At 40.8% G+C, this 24,098-nt stretch overlaps 1 protein-coding gene across 1 annotated transcript in view; it reads left to right on the top strand.

Moving 5' to 3' along the window:
• Positions 1 to 1,902: 1,902 nt before the first annotated feature.
• smarca5 (SWI/SNF related, matrix associated, actin dependent regulator of chromatin, subfamily a, member 5) overlaps positions 1,903 to 24,098 on the top strand; it is a 62,664-nt gene continuing 40,468 nt past the window's right edge. Inside the window, exons 1-3 of the mRNA XM_028802728.2 lie at positions 1,903 to 2,249; positions 22,122 to 22,220; positions 22,738 to 22,904. Of these exons, the coding sequence (XP_028658561.1) occupies positions 2,178 to 2,249; positions 22,122 to 22,220; positions 22,738 to 22,904 (338 nt within the window). The 5' untranslated portion in view covers positions 1,903 to 2,177. The remainder of the gene's footprint in view (positions 2,250 to 22,121; positions 22,221 to 22,737; positions 22,905 to 24,098) is intronic.

Here is a 24,098-nt window from a genome sequence, read left to right on the forward strand (position 1 = left end):
CTCTCTTCTGTTTCCTTTTCCGGTTTCCTTTTGGTGGTGGCTTGTGCCACCACCATCTACTCAAAGCACCGTGATGTTCCAACATTGATGGATTAAAAGCCAGAAGTCTGGATGACCATCATCATCAAGTCCTTCCATGAGAACCTTAAATACAAAGAGGACTATTTCATTTATGTTAGGTAGAATGCCCAGAGGGGACTGGGTGGTCTCGTGGCCTGGAACCCCTACAGATTTTATTTTTTTCTCCAGCCGTCTGGAGTTTTTTTTTTTTTTTTTTCTGTCCACCCTGGCCATCGGACCTTACTCCTTTTCTATGTTAACTAATGCTGTCTTATTTTAATTTCTTACTTTGTCTTTTATTTTTCTTTTCTTCATTATGTAAAGCACTTTGAGCTACTTTTTTGTATGAAAATGTGCTATAGAAATAAATGTTGTTGTTGTTGAACCCTTTATTAGGTGCACCTGTTTAGTTGCGTGTTAATGCAAATATCCAATCAGCCAATCACATGGCAGCAACTCAATGCATTTCGGCCTGTACACATTGTCAAGATGACCTGCTGAAGTTCAAACCAAACATCCGAATGGGGAAGAAAGGAGACTGAAGTGATGTTGAACGTGGCATGGAGGTTGGCACCAGACAGGCTGCTCCTAATATTTCGGAAACTGCTGATCTACTGGGATTTTCATGCACAGCCATCTTCTTTGGGTTACAGAGAGTGGTCTGAAAAAGAGAAAATATCCAGTGAGCAGCAGTTCTTTGGGTGAAAATGCCAGAGGTCAGAGGAGAATGGCCAGACTTGTTCAGGCTGAAAGAAAAGCAGCAGTAACTCAAATATGCACTCGTTATAACTGAGGTGTGCAGAAGAACATCTCTGAACACACAACATGCCAAACCTTGAAGCAGGTGGGCTACAGCAGCCGGAGACCACACCGGATGACACTCCCGTCAGCTAAAAACAGGCAACTGAGGCTACAATTCACACAGGCTCAGCAAAATTGGACAATAGAAGATTGGAAAACGTTGCCTGGTCTGATGAGTCTCGATTTCTGCTGTGACATTTGAATGGTAGAGTCAGAATTTGGCATCAACAGCATGAAAGCATGGATCCATCCTGCCTTGTATCAATGGTTCTGGCTGGTGCTGCTGGTGCTGTAATGGTGTGAGGGATATTTTCTTGGCACACTTTCGGTCCCTTTAGTACCAACTGAGCATTGTGTAAATGCCACATCCTACCTGAATATTGTTGCTGACCATGTCCATCTCTTTATGTCCCCATCTTCTGATGGCTACTTCCAGCAGGATAATATGCAATGTCACATAGCTCAGATACTATCAAACTGGTGTCTTGAACATGACAATGAGTTCACTGGACTCAAATGGATTCCACAGTCACTAGATCTCAATACAATAGAGCGCCTTTGGGATGTGGTGGTACAGAAGATTTGCATCATGGATGTGCAGCCGACAAACCTGCAGAAACTGTGATGCCATTATGTCAATAGGGAACACAACCCCTGAGGAATGTTTGCAGTATCTTGTTGAATTAACGCCATGAAGATTTACGACAGATCTGAAGGCAAAATAGGATCCAACCGGGTACTAACTCAGGTGTACCTAATAAAGTGGCCGGTGAGCTAATGTGAATTGTTACAAATCAGACCAAGAAGCACAGCTTCAAGACGACTCCGCTAAAGTTGATTAAATTAACGTATTTATTAAATTTTGTACCTGTTATCCCAATTGCACAAAAGTTCATCCTCCCACAAACCTGAGAGATCCTGTCAGATAAGCGCGCACACTTCTCTTCGCGTTACACAATATACGGCGTCTCGCGTGACGTATGACGTTCCTCCTACCGCACGCACGCGCCGGTGGCAGTTGAGGTAAATTCTCGCGATACTGCGCGCGTCAGTGTGGTTGGTTGAAAGGTGCTGAAAAGCCGGGTCGGTTTGGTGAGTGTCGGCTTGCCGGTACGGCTCAGTTTAAGGATTAATTACATTCGCTTTACCGAGTACTTTCGATTACTTCCCGTCCAGAAACGCACCGAAATCACCAACGGAGTATTTGCTCGCCTGGGGTTGACCACGGGGTAAACGGTACAGCACAAACACTCAACTCTTTTCCGACTGCTGGGAGAACAAAAAAAAGCACCCTAAGGAAGGAAGAGCCACAAACGATGTCTGAGTCGGAGAACAACAAAAACGTGGAACAGGAGCAGCAGATGGAGACCGAAGTCCTGGAAGGAGAGGTGAGGAGGAGACTGGAAGGGGGGATTGCAGGATAAAGATCGTATTCACTGGGGACGACGTAGTGTGTGGGAGGATGAAAGTATGCCACAAAGTTTTTTAAATAACCGTGGTTCATTTTAAAAGTGCTAGGTGGATGAGGCCAGACTTTTTTTTATGACTCTTTCATTAGAGTCCTGAGGAGCTTGACGAGTCCCTTGCGTCGATCCGTCCCATACATAAAGAAAACAAAAACACTTACCAGTTTGTAACCATCAATGACTGTGGGGGGCGTTTAATGCCAAAATGACAACAATGGACCCGAGAGTGGTACACGTCGGCTCCAGTCTCCAAGTAAATCATTCTGCTATAGGTCAGGGCAGGTTTCTGATTCTCCTTTAGGGTATAAGTAATTGGTGGGTAATTCCCCGTTTCGATTGTAGGTGCCTTCGGAGAAGGTGAATTAATTCTGGGCTGTATTCTGTTGCACGGGAGCCGATAACACGGATCGTTAGAACTTTGAAATGTTCAAGATTTCTGCATAAGGGTGGGCGCTTGTAACTCCAAATTAATTGATTGGTTTTTATCTGTATTGGAATTGCTATTCTTTTTCAGGTTGACTAAATGTATTTAATTATTCGATTTTAATTGTAATATTTGCCTATTGGAAAAGTTTGGATTTTAAAGAGGTGCTATTTATCAGTGCATATGCCGTTATAATGTAACAGTAACCATTGACCTCAATCAACTAATAGGACCTGTCAACTTACTGCTCCATGATCCGTAACTAGATTAATCATTTTATAGGACGTGTGTGTATATATAATATACATACACATACATATACTGGGCTTATTTTTGTAAAAATGTGACGGTAGCTGCGTTGGGATTTAACTAGGTAGACATATACACTGCCCATCGCTATTATACGGCGTCCTAGTGCCCATTACCGGACACGTAAAAATGCCAACTAAAATGACCTCGGATGGTCACACACACGAGGTGCTGTATTTTCGGTTACAAAGTCTCAGTGGATCGTGTGGGGAAAACTTTTCTCACCAGAACATCGCCAGCGCGTTTCGCATCGCGGCCGTTTTAGAGGAAGGCCTACAAAGCGAGGCACCCTACCCTCGGAGAAGAAACGGAATGAATGAATGGTGCCCGTCGCTGCTTCCTCTGCAGCGGGGAGGGGGACTTTCCACTACTTTTCTTTTGGCGTAGACAAGGACAAGCGGCGCTGGCACCAGGCAGAGACATGGCGAAATCTTTTTTTTTTTTTCGTAGTTATTGTTATCCAACCCACCGCCGCTTCCCTCGTGGTCGCGGGAAATTATAAAATCGCGTGACGAAGACGCGTGCGTCATCTGAAAGCGCGCGGGATGCGCCTCTCCATGAGTCTGGCTGCTGTAGGCTCGGAACCCGAGGACCCGATCGGAGATTTAAGCTTTATTTTCCTAATTCTTGGGTCATAAAACCTAAAAAAAAATTATGGAATGCAAATTATTTCTCCGTCTTGCAGTTCTGACAGTATAATGACGTTTATTAGCACATCCGTATCGCTGCTGCTGCCCTAACCCTAATTCACACACCTTCTTCAAACTAAGTTAATAATGAACAGTATTGAACAAAATATGCACTAGCATTCAAAACTTTAGAAACTTGCTGAAATTTTCGTGTTTTGGGTAGAAACCGCTGCTTTTTTTTTTAATCTCGATTGAATTAAATTAATTTTAAAATATAGCCAAGACATACAGTGGTGTGAAAAACTATTTGCCCCCTTCCTGATTTCTTATTCTTTTGCATGTTTGTCACACAAAATGTTTCTGATCATCAAACACATTTAACCATTAGTCAAATATAACACAAGTAAACACAAAATGCAGTTTGTAAATGGTGGTTTTTATTATTTAGGGAGAAAAAAAAATCCAAACCTACTGTTTTAATTAAGTTTATTTTTGTATTCAAACATAATAAACAAAAATATGATTAGAATGTTATCATCGCCCTGCCCGGGATTGGTTCCTGCCTTGTGCCCTGTGTTGGCTGGGATTGGCTCCAGCAGACCCCGTGACCCTGTGTTCGGATTCAGCGGGTTGGAAACTGGATTGGATGGATGTTTCCATCACGTCACATTTAAGAACACAATTGAAAAGAAATGTGGCCAATTACAATTCAAATTTTTGCTTTTGGGAAAGGCGCTATATAAATAAAACGTTCTGTCCTTTGTATTGTAAGGAGCACAGAGGTGTAAAGACAGAATGGGAGATGAGCCCAATTACAGGAGTGTTTATTTTACATCAGATGATTCACAGTAGTAATTATTACATTTAGCTGAGTCTTCTTTTGCTGTTAACGCTGTGTGGAAATGCCCTGTAAAAATAATTAAAAAAAAAAAAAAGTCACTTAACTAGACAAGCTATTCCACTTTTGCAGTGTTCCCAATCTTTGTTAAGCATTGCATGTCCCGTCCCTTTCCGTCCTACTGTTGTCACCTGTGAGGCTGTATTAATAGTGCCCTTTGAAGTCTTCACCTACCTTCTCAGATTTGTAAGGTGTAACAAAACCTCCAGGGGTTCCTGGAACGGAGAGCTCAGCAATCCTGTGAATGTCCTGCCGTCAATGGCCTGTCCAGTCCTCACACCATCTCTAGGGTGACCAAGCTGGCTACTGCAATATAATGCCGAGCTGTTGACAAATTCTCTCATCAACAAAAACACTAGTTAGTATTAATATACCACTTTTCAAGAGTAAATGTCACAGAGTACTTTACAAACCGTCATCACTGTCGCTCACAAATTAAAAAACCGGGAATAAAATGCAAAGACGCACACATACAAACCAACTGGATTTGGGTTGAGGGATTAAAATGCTTCAGTAATATTACAAAAGCTAGTATAAGGAATTAAAACCTGCATAAAATGCATAGACGTCTACAGTAAGATTACCCAAAGGCAAGCCTGAATAAATGGGCCTTAAGCTTCTTTTTTTAAAAAACATCTACTGTGTCCACTGATGTCATGTCAACAAGAAGATGGTCCCACAATTTGGGGGCTACAGCCTTTAAACACACAATCTTTTTAGTTTTTAGCCAATTCCTTGGGATAGCTAACTATCCCCGATCAAAATACCTCTGAGACCCACGATTTGATGTATGGCTGCAAGAGCTCGGTAGGAGTTTGACCGTGTAGGGCTCAAATAAGTGTTTTTAAAATTAAATTTCATGGGAGGCCAGTGCAAGGAAATCAGAATCAGATTTTTTTAAACCAACTTTGCTTAGTGAGTATTTTATACTCTTGGTTATTTGAATTTTAATTGCTTTAGTGATTTGTAATTAATGATTGTAAATGTGAGTTATTAAATTTTCTAACTTGTGGCAATCAAATTTTGTTACCCGTCCTATTTCACTTGCTGAACAAATGGGCCCCGGCCTAATGTTACTCGATTTGTTTACCTCTTTTGTAAGTCTCTTTGGAGCAAAGTGTCTGCTAATCAAATCAACGTAAATCTAGTGAAACGCCTTGCAGCAGCATTCTGCACCAGCTGTAGGCCATCCATTGAGGATGAATTTTCGCATGTCGGAGGGTCGGCTCAGATTGGATGGTTGGGAGACAAAGTCAGAGAGGCGAGTTTGTGTTGGTTTGGACATGTGCAGAGGAGAGATGCTGGGTATATTGGGAGAAGGATGGTAAGGATAGAGCTGCCAGGCAAGAGGAAAAGAGGGGGTTTATGGATGTGCTGAGAGAAGACATGCAGGTGTTGGGTGTAACGGAGCAAGATGATGAGGATAGGAAGAGATGGAACAAGATGATCCGCTGTGGTGACCCTTAACAGGAGCAGCCAGAAGAAGAACAGAGTTACAATAATCCAGATAAGATTACATTATTTCCCATTTAATTAAAAGATGAGATTTGGCAAGATAGTCCATCTAGGTCAGTAGGTATTTGCTAAAAAGGGACATTTCCATATATCAGTATTTTTAGTAGCAAATCCACCCACACCACCCTGATAACCGAAAAAATAAATTCCCAAAATTGCTTTAATTGCCTTTTTAGATTCAAGAGTCCAATATCTACTATGTAGATTGAAAGCACTAAATAGTATGATCATAAGATAATTAAGGTGTCATGTAGCTCTAGACACTGAGGATGTGGATGGACTGTGTACAGAAGCTCCTTCTCAGTCTGTCTGGCCTGGTGTTCAGGCAACCATTACATTTTCTCTGACTGCAGTATAGAGAAGTGGCCAATGTTGGGATGGCTGGTGTCTTTGTTAATTTTCTTTGCCCTGCTCCGACCTTACTTGGTATAGAGAAGTGCACATGTATTGGTGCATTCACATGACTGCTCCATTCTCTGCTTTGTGCTGTTTCCATGCCAGACACATACTTCTACCTATTCATCATCAAAAATATCCTATAAAAAGTAATTTAGTTGTCTGAGGAAAACCTAAAATCCTTGAGGCAGTACAGACGTTGCCGTGTCTTCTTCAGCAGGATGTTCATGTGCTTGGACCAGGTCAGATCCTCTGTGATGTGAGCATCAAGGTTTCTAAACCTGCCCTTCTTTATCTGAGGTGGTGGTGGTACTTCTGCTGTTTTCTGCCAAAGTCCACAATCCACTGCTTTCTTTTTTTTTTTATTGCTGACATTCAGGAGAAGATTTTTTGTCATAATACCAGTGTGTAGTGTCATCTACTTATTGAAAAATTGGGAGTGATCTCCCCTAGACTTTACTGTATACTCGGATACGGAGATGGATATTTGAGGAGTAAACCACAAGACAATGATTATATTTTTATATTCTGTACATTTAAAGAACCATCAACATCAAACCAGATTAACAGTATATTGAGCAATTATTATAAAAGTAAAGTTGAATAAATTGGACTCTGCAGCTGCATGAATAAAAAAGGTAAAGTACTACTTCCGGTTAGTGGAAAAAGCCCAAAAGTTGATAGAAATCTACGTTTTGTACCTAACAACAATGCAAAATTTGTTTGACCGAAGTGAAAGCGTACTTAAGTTATTGTGTTTACACTATCTCGCAAATACACACACACATACGTAATTCCAAAAATGATGATTTAGACCTTCCAGAGTCCAAAAATACCAAGATTCATCAAAGTCTCGACATTGGATCTTTGGAGGATTATAATACTTCATAAACGAGAGGTCGGGGAGGTCGGAGACATTGAGATTCATCAAAATCTCAACATTGAATCTTTTAGCAATTACTTTCCCTATACTTCGTATACGAGAAAGTAAAAAAGGAAAGCGTTCCTCATTTTGGTCCTACATATATACAGATGAGTTGCATCATGTTGGCCCTCCTTATTTTTCATTGCTCTGACTCAGTGTATTCCTTTTGTTACATTGCATGTGAGTTGTGTCCAGTACAACATGGGTACACTAGTCTAATTCACTGGTGAGCATGGCATGCTCTCATAACTAATGCCTTGGACTAACTGCTGTTTAATGGGCACTATAAATTGTGTTGGATCTTCTTAATTTACAGTTCTCACACAAGACAGATTCTTTTGTTAAATTGCATGTAGGTGGGTGCAGTACTCCAATTCATTGACAAGCTTAGTCTGATACATTAGATATGGGAGTGTGCTAACTAGATGGATAGATACTTTATTAATCCCAAGGGGAAATTCACATACTCCAGCAGCAGCATACGGATGTAAAGAACAATATTAAAGAGTGATAACAATGCCGGTATAACAGACAATAACTTTGAATAATGTTAACGTTTACCCCCCCGGGTGGAATTGAAGAGTCGCATAGTGTGATGGAGGAACGATCTCCTCAGTCTGTCAGTGGAGCAGGATGGTGACAGAAGTCTGTCGCTGAAGCTGCTCCTCTGTCTGGAGATGATCCTGTTCAGTGGATGCAGTGGATTCTCTATGATTGACAGGAGTCTGCTCAGCGCCCGTCGCTCTGCCACGGATGTCAAACTGTCCAGCTCCATGCCTACAATAGAGCCTGCTTTCCTCACCAGTTTATCCAGGCGTGAGGCGTCCTTCTTCTTTATGCTGCCTCCCCAGCACACCACCGTGTAGAAGAGGGCGCTCGCCACAATTGTCTGATAGAACATCTGCAGCATCTTATTACAGATGTTGTAGGATGCCAGTCTTCTAAGGAAGTATAGCCGGCTCTGTCCTCTCTTGCACAGAGAATCAGTATTGGCAGTCCTAAAAACTAAGGTGTTTGATGGGCACGGCAAAGGACTACTTTCACAGTTTCTACACTGGTGTGCTGGGCTGAGCTGGTGACATCACTTCAAGTGAAGCCCACTGAATTTAGAAAGCTTATTAGACAGGCTCATGTCTAGTACATTCTCTCCGCCCCTGGAGGTGGTAGTGAAAGAGAGAATGAAAGCAAAACTGATGTCCATTATAAACAGTGCTGCACCTCCTCTTTCTGACACATTAGCATTGAAGACTTTTTGCCATCAGGTTATTTAGTAGAAGTGTCCCAAGAAATGCTGCCAGGACAGTCCCTATGGCACGAAGCCTCTGTAATGCCTCACTAGGACTGTGGCTTCTCCTCTTATCTCTAGCCAAATGTAGAAGTTTCCTCTCTTTTTAAAATTGTGGTAGTACTAGGGTGTTGTACCGTGTTAGCCATTATGAATGTAGAGAAAAGTCAAGCAAAATGACACCTTTATAGTTAGCCATTAAAAGGTGTCATTTTGCTTGACTTTTCTCTGTAATTGTGGTGTGAGACATACTAATCAAAAGTCTGGGCATAGCCAGAAATGTTCACGTTTTTGATAGAAGTTTATTCTCCTCAACCCACCCCTTCTTTTTTTAGCATTTATAATCATTTACTGGGTACAGTGTTACTACCACCCAAAGATTTTTAATTTTCACCATGTGAGCTAAACTTCTATTTTCAGATTTTTTTTTTTCCCTCATATTGGTGTAGCGATTTTTTAAATGACGGCAGAAACGAAAATATTGCTACCTCATTTATAGTTTTCTAGCTGTTCTACCCATTTAAAGGGAATAATAATACATTTTATTTATATAGCACCTTTCCCGTGCTCAAGGCACTTACAGAATATAATAAAGAACAGCAGCGAATACAGTATATAACATTGTACAAACCAGATAAATTAAATAAAGAAGATTAAGACAGTGAATTCTGAAAAAAAAAAAGAAACAGACAACATAATTGATGGCCTTGCACACACACACACACACACACACACAGGTTACATGAGCATCTTGACAGAGAAGTAAACTGAGAGAAGGGTAATAAAGTCAAGTAGAGCTAAAAGACAAACTGAACAGATGAGTTTTGAGTTGTTTTTTAAAAGAATTCATGGAGTCAGCTGACCTGATTAATTTCGGTAGGTCATTCCAGAGTCTGGGCGCTATATAGCTGAAGGCCCCGTCACCCATGGAGTGTAGATTAGTGTGGGACACAACAAGATTGCCAGAATCAGAGGACCTTAGTGGGCGGGCAGGCACATAGCGATGGAGAAGGTCACTGATGTAGTTTGGCGCGAGGTTATTTAAAGCTTTGTAGGTTATTAGGAGGATTTTATATTCGATTCTGTAGGACACAGGGAGCCAGTGAAGACGGAGCAGGATGGGTGTGATGTGCTCGCTGCTGCTGGTTCGAGTAAGGACTCATGCAGCCGAGTTTTGAATAAGCTGGAGCTGTGATATAAGATTAGAAGGGGCACCTGCCAGTAGGGAATTACAATAATCGATGTGGGATGTGATAAATGTATGGACAAATTTCTCAGCGTTAGAAAAGGAGAGGAAGGAGCTAACATGGGATATGTTACCGAGGTGAAAGTAAGAAAGTTTCTTAATGTGATTTATGTGGGCGGAATAAGAGAGGGAGGAATCAAAAATGACACCAAGATTTTTTATAGTAGAGGCAGGTCTGATGAGATCACCGCCAAGATGGACTGGGAAGGAGCTCATTTTATTCTGTTGCATTTTAGTCCCAATTTGCAGGAGTTCAGTTTTATTGCAATTTAATTTTAAAGAGTTCTGCTCCATCCAGGTTTTAATTTCACTAAGGCAGGTTGTGAGCTAAGAAAGCTCTTATGAAGTTCCACTTTTAACATTGAAGTAGAGTTGAGTATCATCTGCATAAAAATGATAACCCAGTCCATAGCTACGGATAATATGGCCAAGGGGAAGCATATAAACAGAGAAGAGAAGAGGGCCGAGGACAGAGCCCTGTGGTATGACTGGCGCTGTGCTGGATCTGCTCTTGCCAAGACTAACAAACTCTTGCCTATCAGTCAGATAGGACTTGAACCACTGGAGGGCAGTGCCAGAGATACCCAGCATGTTCTCCATTCTGGACAGTAGGATGTCATGTCTGACAGTGTCAAATGCTGCACTGAGGTCTAACAATTAATATGCTGGTTTGTCCAGAGTCTGCTGCCATAAGCAAATCATTGGTTACCCGTAGCAGAGCAGTTTCACAGCTGTGCCGCGCCCTGACACCAGACTGATAGGGTTCCATCAAATTATTAGAGGTTAGGTAATTGGTGAGTTGGGAAGCTACAACACGCTCAAGAACTTTTGACAGGAAAGGTAAGTGGGAAATAGGCCGGAAATTGTTAAGATTGTCAGCATCAAGACCCGACTTTTTTAACATTGGGGTTACAGAAGCAATTTTAAAAGTGAGCGGCACACAGCCAGTGTCAAGGGATGAGTTTATTATTGTTGTAACAGTCGAGATTATGGCAGGGATGAAATCTAAGTAATTAATACACTGCAAGCATTATGTTCATCTGGTTAATAATTCTTTGCATTTATATAGCGTTTTTTCTCACTACTCAAAGCACTTAGCGATTGCAGGTTAAAGGCCTTGCTCAAGGGCCCAACAGAGCAGAGTCCCTTTTGGCATTTTATGGGATTTGAACCGGCAACCTTCTGATTGCCAGTGCAGATCCCTAGCCTCAGAGCCACCACTCTGGTTGGCATATCTCTGTTACTTACCATTTAGTACAAGATTTGTAAAAGCAGTACTAATGTTAGTGATGTGCCATCTGTTGGATAGCAAAGATTTCACAACCAGACAAACACTTAAACCTTTTTTTATTAAGGTGGATAACCCATTAACTGGCTCAAGTAAAATACACAATCTGGAGGCATAACTTATCCATTTGTTTGCTTTGGGGCAAATGTTTGTACTGCATTTAATATATAGGTTTATAGGGTTAATAGATAGATAGATAAATAATGTCATTTGAAGAGTTCAGTGAAATTCTAAAGCCAGTGTGCCATTACAACTTCCAGTTATAGCGGGTGTCAAGCTTGATGACTAAGTTGCTGATCTTGTTGCCCATGTTTGCTTGGTTACCCAACTAGAAATTGCAGGAGACAAATTACGTGACTTCATGACAACTTTCCAGCACATATTCAATAATTACAAAGTATTGCAAATGTATTTTTTTTTCTGGAAGCTGCATAATCATGCTCGAGTCTAAGCAAATTGTTTGTGTATGGCAAGTTCAGTCAGAGGTTTTTTCCATTCTGTAATGGTACATAAGACATGTAATATCAGACAGTCGAGCATTTCTTCTTGTCAAGTACAAAACCTTTGTATTCCTTATTCTTTGTAGTTGTGTTCTGTGCATTGTACTCTCAGCTGAGTGCTCATTGGTTGTCTGCTCTTACATGTACAGAGCCCGCCCCTTTGACACAAGGCAAAGCTGTGCCTGTTTGATTTTGTTGGTGTGAGCAGGGCTCTGGAGTTGGTACACAAAACTTCTGACTCCTCAATTTCTGGTACCTCCAACTCCTTAATTTGTAACTAGTCTAATATGCAGGTTAGGTGGATTGGCGATTCTAAATTGGCCCTAGTGTGTGCTTGGTGTGTTTGTGTGTGTGTCCTGCGGTGGGTTGGCACCCTGCCCGGGATTGGTTCCTGCCTTGTGCCCTGTGTTGGCTGGGATTGGCTCCAGCAGACCCCCGTGACCCTGTGTTTGGATTCAGTGGGTTGGAAAATGGATGAATATTTATTGTGGTGATTGAAAGCACACAGCATTCGAGGTACAGGGTACTTCATCATTACTGCCAACATGTTAAAGTTTGAGTTTAAAGGCTTTAGTGATGTTGTGGCTTGCAAACACAGAACAACATTAAACATAAGACTAAAAGAAGCTTCTTGTTTGTCAAGTCTAGAGGAAAAACCGTTTAGTCGAATCCATATACAGTAATCCCTCACTTATCGCGGGAGATAGGTTCCAAGGCCGACCGCGATAACTGAATTTCCGCGAAGTAGGGACACCATATTTATTTAATCATTTAACATGTATTTGGATGTTTTTAAACCCTCCCTGTATTGTTTACAACCCACCCTTTATTAATAACAGGGACAACTGCTAAGCAATATGAAATCAGTAGATTAGTTTACACTTACTGTATAGCGAAGTACACGTAGCAGCTTGTAGGCGGTCATGATGTCGTCGACCTTGTTGCAAAGATTCCTAAAGCAGATTCCATCCAGACTACTGCCTTATCACGTCCACTTGCAACTCGTTTTGCGCCCTGGTTAAAGGACACTGCGGCTGTAGATCTTATATGCTTTTCCTCCTTTTTAAATAAAAAGAATCGTGGACTCATTGATGCTGTGATGGTGTCCTGCAGCGGTGTAGCTGTTACCTTACTTCAACATATCCAAAACTTTTACCTTTTCTGCAATCATTTGCATCTTCTGTTGACGCTTGGACACGACCCCTGCAGCAGTAGCACGTTAATGCTGAATGAGTGAGATGAGACTTCCTGGTTAATGCAGCACTCCGTCGCTGAGGCAATCGGCAGCACACAGGAACTTAACTGCGTGCTCTGATTGGGTAGCTTCTCAGCCATCCGCCAATAGCATCTCTTGTATGAAATCAACTGGGCAAACCAACTTAGGAAGCAAGTACCAGAAGTAAAAAGACCCATTGTCTGCAGAAACCCGCGAAGCAGCGAAAAATCCGCGTTATATATTTAGATATGCTTACATATAAAATCCGCGAAGTCGTGAATCCGCGAAAAGTGAACTGCGAAGTAGCGAGGGATTACTGTATGTGAAATTGGAAATTTTAACAAATTGTATTACAATTTACATTTACTTGGCGTCTGTAAACTTTTACCAACTCCAGTAACCCATTAACTGCTTCTGATATCACAGCCCTGGGGTGGAGTTGCACATTGGTTGGACTGAATTGTTGGGTATGTTGGACTATAAAAATGGTAGTCACAGGAGCATACCTCTGACTCACTAAGATTACGTCAATCGATTCCGTGACTGAAAATCACAGGAGAGGAAGTGCATTGACACACGGCCTTTACTTGCATGCCCTAATCATTGTAATTACTACTTTAGATAGATAGATACTTTATTAATCCCAGGGGGAAATTCACATATTCCAGCAGCAAAAATATTAAATTAAAGAGTAATAAAAAATGCAGGTAAAAAAAAAAACAGACAATAACTTGAATAATGTTCAACGTTTACCCCCTCTGGTGGAATTGAAGAGTCGCATAGTTTGGGGGAGGAATGATCTTCTCAGTCTGTCAGTGGAGCAGGACAGTGACAGCAGTCTGTTGCTGAAACTGCTCCTCTGTCTGGAGATGACACTGTTTAATGGATGTAGCTCGAAACCTCTGCTTTCTTTATATTGAAAAGCGGGGTGTTTCATAACTGATATAATTTCTAAATACAGTGGTACCTCTGGTCACGACTGTAATTCGTTCCAAAACTCTGGGCGCAACCAAATCGGGTCGCGTCCCAAATGTAATTTCCCCATAAGATTGTATGTAAATACAATTAATCCTTCCCAGACCGTACAAACTGTACGTAAATATATATATATTTTTTAAGCACAAAAATAATTATACCATAGAATGCACAGAGTAATAGTAAATTAAATGTAAAAACATTGAATAACACTGAGAACCTTGAACAACAGAGAAACCTAACGTTGTAAGAGTTTGCACTAGATCTTTATGAACTGTTCGCTCGCTGTAAACGCATTTAAGCACAGGGGGAAAAAAAATTTAAATACCACTTCCAAAACTTTTCAAGCCATCCTCTACTGGCTTTAAATTCCATTAAAATTTTTTTTTTTTTTTCAGTAAATCACCATGCATCTTCCTGGCTTTCTCTCATATGATCGCCTCGCTTACGCTATCCCCTGCAAGGTGCTTCTCATTCAACCACACTAGCAACAGTTTTTCCACCTCTTCCAGCACTTGAGGCCTCTGCTTGGTTAACATTATAACTCCTTTTGCATCATCGGCTCCTTTGTTAGGCCCTGTATACGCAATCGAAAGAAAATGGAAAACGGACAATGGGAAATCATTGGCGCGTACAAACGCGCGTATGGAAACTGGTTGCCAGTATTTTGTTCGCCACCAGAGCATGTGGTCGTGAACAGATGCAAACATTTTGGTCGTAACCCGATTTGTACGTGTTCAGAAACGTTCGTGACCAGAGGTTCTACTGTATGAGCCAACTTTTAGATGAATTCTCTCTGCACCATCATACCCTTCACTCTTCCATATATTTTACAAAATCAGATTTTGATTTTTGTATACAAGAATGTTTCTTGCAGCTAAAGCATGTTTTAGTTATTAGTTGTAGTTCACTGGATTGGTACCAATGACATAGTTTAGGTTAAAATAAAACAAATTCTAGTCATCCAATTTTTTATTCCAGTGGAAACTGCCAAATCCTCATCCTGTAAACCAAAACCTCATTTATGTTAAAGTGACCTCAAGTTAGCATATACAGTTAAGGCACAGTCTTAGTATTTATTGAAGTTCTGTAACATCAAATGCATGATGTAACAAAATTTAAGCACCCACCTGAACTTTCGGATTATGACCTCTCTTAGCAACATTGTCAGCCTCCTTAAGCACTGTGGAGAAATTAAGAAACTTATTTACTTGCACTTTTGACTCTTCTACATATAATTCATCAATCTAGCACTATGGAGGTGTATTATTGGGTGAGCTTCAGTTGAACATTTATGCTCTTGATTGGCTACTCTGTCTGGGACATCCAAACCAATCAGCTTTTGAAGACGTTTTTCTTAATCAAATGTGTTGTACTTAATTTTGAGGGCCAAAAATAACACTTTATACCTAGAAGGGGCAAAAAACTTCCCCAGGCTATTACCACATATGTACATATAAGACACAATGGCACCTCTCTGTGCATTACAGCCCTATATTCTTCCTCCAGACAAAGGTAAAAATTTTGTAGTAAAAGCGGAGAAAATCTCTTCACTTGCATTAATGTGCGCCATGATCAGATGGCACTTGACTGACTTGCTTGTGATGGACCACACGCACTTCATTTAGAGCGGATCAGAAATGGATGAATTTCACATCCTAACATGAGCAGAAATGCCAAAAGGCTTTCTGTGTCTACATGTGGATGTGGTGAGAAGTCAAGCAAAATGACACCTTTTATTGGCTAACTAAAAAGATTAGTCACTTTGGGGGACAACAGCAGAAGTACCATCACCACCTCAGCATTAACAGCACTCCGATAAAGAAGAAGGGCAGGTTTAGAAACCTTGGTGCTCACATCACAGAGGATCTGACCTGACCCCAAGCACATGAACATCCTGCTGAAGAAGACACAGCAACGTCTGTACTGCCTCAGGGATTTTTAGGTTTTTCCTCATGGACAGCTGAAAAACCTTTTTTTTTTTTTTTTTTAAGGATAATATTAGGTCAGAATTATTGATTACATTTTAGCACAATTTTTGGCTTGAAAGTTTTATATTTCTTCAACTCCTGTTTTTAAAAATCAAGTAAAATGTGCAAGCAGCACTGTGACTTTCAACTGCATAATCCTTTTTTTCCTCCGTAAAATAACAACAACAACAACATTTATTTCTATAGCACATTTTCGTACAAAAAGTAACTCAAAGTGCTTTACATAATGAAGGAAAGAAAAATAAAAGACAAAATAAGAAATTAAAATAAGACAACATTAGTTAACATAGAAAAGGAGTAAGGTCCAATGGCCAGGGTGGACAGAAAAAAAAAAAAAAAACCTCCAGAAAGCTGGAGAAAAAAATAAAATCTTTAGGGGTTCCAGGCCACGAGACCGCCCCAGTCCCCTTTGGGCATTCTACCTAACATAAATGAAGTAGTCCTCTTTGTATTTAGGGTTCTCACGGAGTCACTTGATGCTGATGGTCATACAGACTTCTGGCTTTTAATCCATCCATCATTGTTGGAACATCATGGTGCTTTGAGTAGATGGGGTAGGGGTTAGTACAGATTTTAGAGACACCATGAATAGTTATTATAATGAACTGGATATACAGAGTATCAGGATTTAAATTACAGTGAAGTTATGAGAAGGCCATGTTACAGTAATGTGTTTTCAGCAGTTTTTTTTAAAGTGCTCCACTGTATTAGCCTGGCGAATTCCTACTGGCAGGCTATTCCAGATTTTAGGTGCATAACAGCAGAAGGCCGCCTCACCACTTCTTTTAAGTTTTGCTCTTGGAATTCTAAGGAGACACTCATTTGAGGATCTGTGGTTGCGATTTGGAATATAAGACGTCAGACATTCCGATATATAAGATGGGGCGAGATTATTTAAGGCTTTATAAACCATAAGCAGAATTTTAAAGTTAATCCTGAATGACACAGGTAACCAGTGTAGTGACATCAAAACTGGAGAGATGTGCTCGGATTTTCTTTTCATGGTAAGGATTCTAGCAGCTGCATTCTGCACTAGTTGCAAACAATTTGTCTTTTTTTTGGGTAGTCTTGAGAGGATTGCGTTACAGTAATCTAGTTGACTGAAAACAAACGCGTGAACTAATTTATCAGCATCTTTCAATGATATGAGGTCTAACTTTTGCTGTGTTTCTTAAGTGAAAAAATGCTGTCCTAGTGATCTAATTAATATGCGATTTAAAATTTAGATTACAGTCAACAGTTACCCCTAAGCTTTTTACCTCCGTTTTGACTTTTTTAATCCTAATGCATCCAGTTTATTTCTAATAGCCTCATTGTATCCATTATTGCCAATCACTAAGATTTCAGTTTTCTTTTTATTTAATTTGAGAAAGTTACTATTCATCCATTCTGAGATACAAGTAAGACATTGTGTTAGTGAATCAAGAGAATCGGGGTCATCAGGTGCAATTGATAAGTACAGCTGTGTTTCATCAGCATGGCTCTGGTAGCTCACGTTGTGCCCTGAGATAATCTGACCTAATGGAAGCATGTAGACTGAGAAGAGCAGCGGACCCAGGATAGAGCCTTGTGGAACACCAGATAGGATATCGTGTCTTTGAGTTGTAATTACCACAACTAACAGAAATAGGTAGGAAATATGTCAATTTGTGATACTGTTCAGCATAACCGAAAATATTGAATGAAAGGTCTTTTGGAATTTAATAATGAACTAACTCAATGGACAGACATTGAGAAATTGTTCAAGTGGACAAACTGGAAAGTGGCACAGCCATTAAATCCATTGGAACAGTGAGAATGAAAAGTCTGAAGTTGTCTAGACAGGCAGTATTGGGTGTTTGTGCTTAAGTAGCATTTTCTTAAATACACATACTGTATAAAGTAATTTCAGTTACTTCAGTTGAGAGGTTCCATGTTAGTGACTTATGTGTCATGTCATGACTCTTGGGAAAGCAGTTTGAAACAGATTATAAATGTTAATTGTTTGGTCTACAAATTCAGCATGAACTGCTTAAATCCAGTGCAGACATAATGAAGATAAGACAAAACATTCTGCATTCGTAAATGGTGCAAGAAGGTCAGACTTCAAAAATATTCCATAGAAGGCAGAAAGACATTTAAAGTAGCTGACAAAGATTAACCTTGGATTAATCACAGAACAGGATGGAAGTAGTTTTTGATGAATAGGCAGAAGTGTGTGTCTGGCATGGAAACGGCACAAAGCAGAGAATGGAGCAGTCATGTGAATGCACCAATACATGTGCACTTCTCTATACCAAGTAAGGTCGGACCAGGGCAAAGAAAATTAACAAAGACACCAGCCATCCCAACATTGGCCTCTTCTCTATGCTGCAGTCAAAGAAAATGTAATGGCTGCCTGAACACCAGGTCAGACAGACTGAGAAGTAGCTTCTGTACTCCGTCTATCCACATCCTCGGTGCCTAGAGCGACATGACACCTTAATTCTCTTAGGATTATAATATTTATTTAATGATTTAAATGTGCATAGTAGATATTTAAAAAGGCAATAAATCCATATTTATAATGCAGTCTTGGAGTTTCACAACTAAGCTAACTAGATGTGTTATCTGGTTTTGCCTGGGAAAGTTCCCCAAGAGAATCGAAGATAATATAAGGTGTCATTTTACTTGACTTCTCACTACATTCATAATGGCTAACATGGTACATCACCCTAGTACTACTGGCATGTGAAGCCTAGTGAGAAGTCGAGCAAAAATGACACCTTTTGTTGGCAAACTAAAAAGATTACAATATGGAAGCTTGCCTGAAGAAGGAAACCTATGTTGCCCTGACAGCTTGCATATTGTAATCTTTTTACTTAGCCATTAAAAGGTGTCATTTTGCTCAACTTCTCACTACATTCATAATGGCTAACACGATACATCACCCTAGTACTATCTACTTGTAGAAAAGACAATAGAATTGTGTAAGAAGGTGGCGTGTAATAGAATCATATAAGTTGATGGACAGCCCTGACACCTGTGTAGCTTTAAAATGTGAGTGCCGTGGCAGCAGTGACTGGTGTGAAGTTGAAGTCTGCTAGATGAGTCTGTTCCTTATGGCAATGTGGCATTCACCACCTTTTGACTTTTCTTTTTTTGTTGGTTTATTATGAGCACTCGGTTTCCATTTTAACTAAAAGGTAGCTCCGTGCACTGCACTGTGCAGATAAGCGGGAGCGGACACTAGACACTCATTTTAATGCCAGGTGTAAATATAAAGCATGTACACAATCTAGTCTTTAAGAAATATAGCAGTCATTGTAGGCCATATGTAACCTCTCTTCAATATTGATGAAGTAGGCTGCTTTAAAATAAATGAAATAAATAAATAAAAGCCCAGGGGTTGATTGTGGCCTGTGGGCCTTGAGTTTGATACCCCTGTGTACATGTTCTCCATTTGGACAGTTATGGCTCTTCTTGTTCTTAGAGAGTAGCCTAGAAATGTAAGGGAAACTTTGTTCTCAGAGTTATTAAAAAGTTGTCCTTTGTGTGATGGTGGTGTTTTTCCTCCATGCTCTTATGGTCGTTTTATTATTTTATTTTATTCCCCCCCCCCCCTTAATGGTATAGACTAACCACAGGCCAAGGTGCTTGTCTTGCTATTTCCCAGCACCTTCTTACAAACCTCAAAGTTGGGCTGTCCAGGATTTTAACCCAGGACCTGTCACTCCTTAAGTGGGAGTCGTATCCCTTGATCAGCGAGCCACTTGGATCTATGAGAGGAAGATCCTGCCAAACCAGACTTTTTGAGGAAGGAACTGTAACCAAGCATACAACAATTTACTTAAACTTCCAAAAAGCATTTGATAGTTGTCCCACACCGAAGATTAATTCTGAAACTAGAAGCTTTAGACATCCGAGGTAACTTACAAAACTGGATCTCTAGTTGGTTACTCAGCAGGAAACAGAATATGGATAAGAGGTGCAAGATTGTCAGTGGAGTCCTTCAGGGGTCTGTCCTTGGACGCTCGTTACTTTTTCTGATTTATATTAATAACATTAGTAAACCTGTCAAATTCGCAGCTGATACTAAAATTGGAGGGATGGCAGACACCGAGGAGGCAGCAAAAAGAATTCAAAAAGACCTGGACAGCCTTCAGAACTGGATGAACATCTGGAAAATGCAGTTTAATGTTGAAAAGTGCAAAGTGGTACACATGAGCAAAAGGAGCGTCTGTTATAAATATAACCTGGAAGACACTGTCATACCGGGAGCAGTCTCTGAGAAGGATTTAGGAGTTTGTGTTGATGCAATATTTTCATTGACTAAGCAATGCACAGAAGCAATTAAAAGGCAAATATGATGTTGGGATATATCGGAAATACTGTTGAATTTAAGTCGAGACTGTGGTGTAGCGGGTCCGCAGCTTCCAATAAAGGTCGGGTTTTAAATCCATATAGCGCTGCCGTTCTTCGTGGGCGCGATTGCATGACCGCGGGGAGTTAATGAGGTGATTGGAGCGAGTCGCACCTGCATGAGTGGGTGCGGTCGTTCTCTATTGCCTCATTGGCTTCCTGCCGTGCGTGATTAAGGAGCTGCGCACGGAGGTATGTGTATATATGTGGGTCGACACCAGTGAAAAAGGAAGATAGAAATGGAAGGAAAAGGGAGATGAATAGATGCATCCAGAGATTGAAGAAAGAGAAAGGAGGTTAAAGGCAGGGAAAGAGCAGTCCTAGCAGGATGATCTGGACATCTCTAGTGGGAGACAGAACGAACTGGGGCCCCGTGGAGGAGTGTTTGTTGGTGGCGCTCTAGGGGCTAGTTCACCCCACTGAATGTTTGAGTGAGTGTGGTGAGCAGAGCAGGTGTCCTCCCGAGGGATCCTAGGAGTGCGAAGGATGAAGGGAGGATAGCTGACCTCGACGGTCTGGCAGTGACGTCCGGAAGGAGGCCAAGACTGAGGTTAGCCGAAGGAGCTCGTGTCTGTTGGGTCTCCGCCGGCTACGTGAGTTATGGGTGAGAAGGAGGTGTGCTGAGAATGGGATGAAAGGGACTGCATTTTTAACCTTTTGATTTTAAAGGATTTATTTATTGATGGTTTTTAGCCCCACTGGACACTTGTTTTCTGGACTATTTATTGAAACTGATGCACTGCACTTTTTGTTTTGATTGTTTTAATAAAAGTACTTTTGGAAATATCCCTTGGCTTTATTTGAGAATTGTCCTCATTTGTCAGCTCATCTCACTGACATTATTGATGGTGTTGGGTTCAGGGCTCCCGGATGGACGATGGGAGCATGGAGAGAACCTGCATCGTCGCAGAGACCTTGTGTTCAAACTATTTAATGCAGTAGTGAGACCACATCTGGAGTGTTTTGGTCACCTCGGTAGAAGAAAGACACAGCAGCACTTGAAACTGTGCAGAGGAGAGCAGTCAAGTACATCTCAGGACTTAAAGACATGTCCTACTGTAACAAACTGAGAATTAAACCTGTTTAGTTCTCCAGCAGAGAAGACTGTGTGGGGGGACCTCATCCAGGGATTTAAAATCCTCAAAGGCACTGAAAAAGTTGACCCAGCAACATCCTTTCTGCTTAAGGGTGAATCACAAACTTGAGAATGTCCATGGAAATGAAAGGGAATTGCAATTAGGACTGAAGCCACTGAGCACTTCCGTAAAGAGCTGTGAGACTTTGGAAGAAACTGCCGAGACATGGAGTTGAAGCAGAAACCTTGACAACCTGAAGAAGAATATGGATGAGCTGTTGGGACAGCTTGGCTTTTAACCAAACAAACCGGCTTGATGTACTGAATGATGGTCTCTTGTTTTGTCCGATTTTTCTTTAATGTTCGTTGAAAATCACATTGGTTGTCACAGAGTTGTAGAAGATGTGAAGGATATCCCTTCCTACGTTTAGAGGAACAGTCTCCCAAGTCCTAGTCTTCCTCTATTACTATGATGTACACTTCATCACCCTTGTCTATATCACAGATGGTTTTTTTTGTATTGGATCACATGGCTCAAAGAATGAATGTAACTGGTGTATTTGCACGGAGGGAATTTTAACTTTTGTGCTTAATCAGCACATCATATTCTTGTGCTGGGGGAAATCTCTGAAGAATATTGGCCTTCACATAGTGAGGAACCCGAGGTTACTTTATAGGAAGAATGAATTGCATACCATCTTTTATTTTTATGGCTGTTAAATTTTTACTTTTCCTTGTTAAGGAGGAAGATGGATCTGAAAATGGTGATTTTGTTGAAGATTCAGCTGCTGCACAGCCTATAGAGATCCCTGAATTGGCACCAGGCTATGAAGAAAAAATGGTATGTATGTATGTGAGAGCCATTTCAGCTGCCCTTTTTGGTTACTTTTATCCAAACAGATTATTTTTTTTTTTCTGTGCATTAAACGTTTTTCCTTTCTGAATTGCATAGTACATTTGTTCCAAAGTGTTTTTTGTAGCCTTCCTATCAACCTCTCAATGTTTAAACACTCACCATGTGAACATTTATTGTCTTTTTTTTGTTTAATAATGCAAACGTTTTTTGCTCGCCAAGTTTTAATGTTGCGGTTTGACCTTTATTTTTTGGGAACTTTGAATGACATTACAAATGTGGAGTAATTAAATCTTTTAATGTTTTGATTCCCAGAGAATTGACACCCCCCACCCCTTCCCTTATTTATATATGTGTTGCCTTTTGCAAAGCTGGATGTGGGTGCATGCTTGCAATTTATTTATTTTTTATTTCTGTGCTGTGTATCCTCCAACCTAAAGAAATTCCAACCAGTAGTTAGCCATGTGGTTTTTGGTCCTTGACGGTGGCTTTTATTTTCCAACAGAAAACTGATCGAAGCAACAGGTTTGACTACCTTCTGAAACAGACTGAAGTCTTTGCCCATTTCATTCAACCTGCTGCTCAGAAGACGCCAACTTCCCCACTTAAAATGAAACCAGGCCGCCCCCGTATTAAGAAAGATGAAAAACAGAATCTCCTGTCTGCTGGAGAGTGAGTTTTTATTGACCGTGTTGGTTTTTTTTTTTTTTTAAATTTTTTTTGCAGAGTTCCTTTGGTATTAGTGGATGCTTTGTTCAGGGTATTTTTTTAATCAGTGTTAATTCCACAGTGGGCTTGCTTTTCCAGTAAGAACATTAATATAGCACATTTTCATACATGAAAGTAGCTCAAAGTGCTTTACAATATTAGCAGCTACACATAGTTACAAAAAGAAGGCAAAGAGTAAAGCGCAGTTATTTATAACAATAGTCTTATTGTCCAGCTTAATTACAAAGTGCTTTCAGATAGCTAGGGAGGACAGGAAAATAAACTCCATTTGGCAGGATGTCGGAGAAAATGAACCTGTGAGGTTCCAAGACAAAATGACTGCCTGGGCATTCTGCAGAAAATAAATGTCAACAATAACTGGATATTATTGTAAGGGATCTCCATCTAGTGTCTAGTGACCAGCCTATAAAACAGCCAATAGCATTCTGTTTAATGGGGGGAAAACATTTTCCTCCTCCCTCTTAGTATTAACAGAATGCTAAGTGATCACAAAAGCCAGAATAAGGAGGTGAGGTTTTTAGTTTGAAGTGTTCAACTGTACTGGCCTGGCGTATCTCGAATAGTAAAGTATTCCAGGTTTCTTTTATGCTTTTAGCAAGCCGGTGTTAGATGATCTGTGATTACAGTTAGGAATATAGGGAGACAATCATTCTAAAATATTAGGTATTGGGGTTTGTCCCTTGCGGTGGGTTGGCACCCTGCCTGGGATTGGTTCCTGCCCTGTGTTGGCTGGGATTGGCTCCAGCAGACGCCCGTGACCCTGTGTTTAGATTCGGCGGGTTGGAAAATGGATGGATGGATGGATGGGTTTGTCCCTTTTGCTGAATCGCTGCTTATCGTCATCCCAGTTCTCCTTCTGGAGAATCAGACATGAGTTGTGGCAGAGCAATGGTGTTTGCATAAGCTGTCGGTGGCGACCCATCACAAGGTACTCCACACGCTGTAAGTGTCTCATTCCTATTAAGTCTTATTGTGATGTACACTCTGCGTGACCTAAATTCAGACAAATTTGACCCATTGTTTAAGAACCTATGATTTAGAGCAGGGGTCTCCAACACGTCGCTCGAGAGCTACCGATAGCTCACAACGCCTTTCCAAGTAGCTTGCCAAAGGGTTAATGAATCCTGCATAAATTTG

Source organism: Erpetoichthys calabaricus, chromosome 5 (genome assembly GCF_900747795.2).
Source record: "Erpetoichthys calabaricus chromosome 5, fErpCal1.3, whole genome shotgun sequence".
Taxonomy (NCBI): Eukaryota; Metazoa; Chordata; class Cladistia; order Polypteriformes; family Polypteridae; genus Erpetoichthys; species Erpetoichthys calabaricus.